The 1,294-nt window shown below is 32.1% G+C and overlaps 1 protein-coding gene across 1 annotated transcript; it reads right to left on the bottom strand.

The window, feature by feature from the left end:
- Positions 1-163: 163 nt before the first annotated feature.
- LOC117102216 (dual specificity protein phosphatase 14-like) lies at positions 164-1,287 on the bottom strand. Its single transcript, XM_033242445.1, has one exon. The coding sequence runs from the start codon at positions 1,160-1,162 to the stop codon at positions 776-778; it is 387 nt and encodes a 128-aa protein (XP_033098336.1). The 5' UTR covers positions 1,163-1,287; the 3' UTR covers positions 164-775.
- Between the last annotated feature and the right edge of the window lie 7 nt (positions 1,288-1,294).

Raw genomic sequence — 1,294 nt, 5'->3', positions numbered from 1 at the left:
GATCATGACGATGATAATAGCGATTATTGTAATGATGATGATAATAACAAACAATAAAAAAAAAAAAATATTTTAACAGTGGCCATAATAGTGTATAGCTTTAATTTTAAGGATATCGATTTTGTAAACTGATTCTATAAACTTATTTATATACAATGTTTGCTATAACATCGCATTGTCGTGGATATTTTTCCAAGAACTTCAGTTTCTTTCCACGTGAAATAAGTTGAATACAATTTTAACAACGTTTTAAGAGCTTTATTTGCATGTTTTTAACCAAATTGTAATCACAAGAATCAATAAAAACATCTTATCGATTTTGTAAACTGATTCTAAAAACTTATTTATACAGAACTACAACAATATAACAAAACAATGTTTGCTATAACATCGCACTGTCATGGATTTTTTCTAAGAACTTTAGTTTCTTTTCACATGAAATAAATTAAATACAATTTTAACAGCATTTTAAGAGCTTTATTTGCATGTTTTTAACCAAATTGTAATCACAAGAATAAATAAAAACATCTTTAATAATACAGCATAAACATTAAAAAAACCAACAGATAATAAATAATATATGTATTTTGAGAACAAGTATAAAACAATAGAAAAACTTTGTCTATCTACACTGAAATCACAACTTAATCAAACTTTGCAACTAAACAATTAATAAAAAAAAAACATTAAGTATGCAAAAACAATTCAAATTAAGCCAGCTGAATCATGGTTAGTGTGTAAGTGTGTGTGTTCACGACTTAAAATAAATAAGCAATCAGACGGGCCACATGTTTTTAGTCTCATTTGCATAAACATCTGGAATAGTTCCGATTGGTGATGGTATCATTTGGACAGAATTCTTTCCATTTAATTTTTTCTCATAGTTGCACAGCTGAATCCAGAATCCCATGTTTGGACGAACAAACTCCCTCCGAAGTTTGACCAATCTATAAGCATCGTATAAGTTCATGTTCTCATAGCGCATTAGGTAAGCTAATGCGAGTGTCACGGAGCGACTCCTTCCAGCCTGGCAGTGCACAACAGCCTTTCCCCCTTGATGTTTCACATTCCGAATCTTATATGCCACGACCTCAAAATATTTCTGTAGATTTGCTTCTGGAACATCATTGACCGGCACGGACATAATCTCAAACCCGGACATGTTTTGTTTGTGGTGTTGCGGGGTTACATTTATAACGCATGTGATTCCTTTAGCACGCAAAGCTGTTGGACTGTCCGCTCCAGTGAAGCTGGTGATGAATAAAAAGTCTGTGATTTCGGATAAACAGTGCAG

Source organism: Anneissia japonica, unplaced genomic scaffold, assembly GCF_011630105.1.
Source record: "Anneissia japonica isolate Jap-2015-1 unplaced genomic scaffold, ASM1163010v1 scaffold34783_len1294_cov125, whole genome shotgun sequence".
Classification (NCBI taxonomy): domain Eukaryota; kingdom Metazoa; phylum Echinodermata; class Crinoidea; order Comatulida; family Comatulidae; genus Anneissia; species Anneissia japonica.
The sequence above is the reverse complement of the archived record's forward strand: the minus strand, read 5'-3'. Positions and strand labels throughout refer to the sequence as shown.

Bases quoted from the DNA above. Each gene is read 5' to 3' on its own strand.
- LOC117102216 (XM_033242445.1), bottom strand. From the start codon at position 1,162: ATGTCCGGGTTTGAGATTATGTCCGTGCCGGTCAATGATGTTCCAGAA.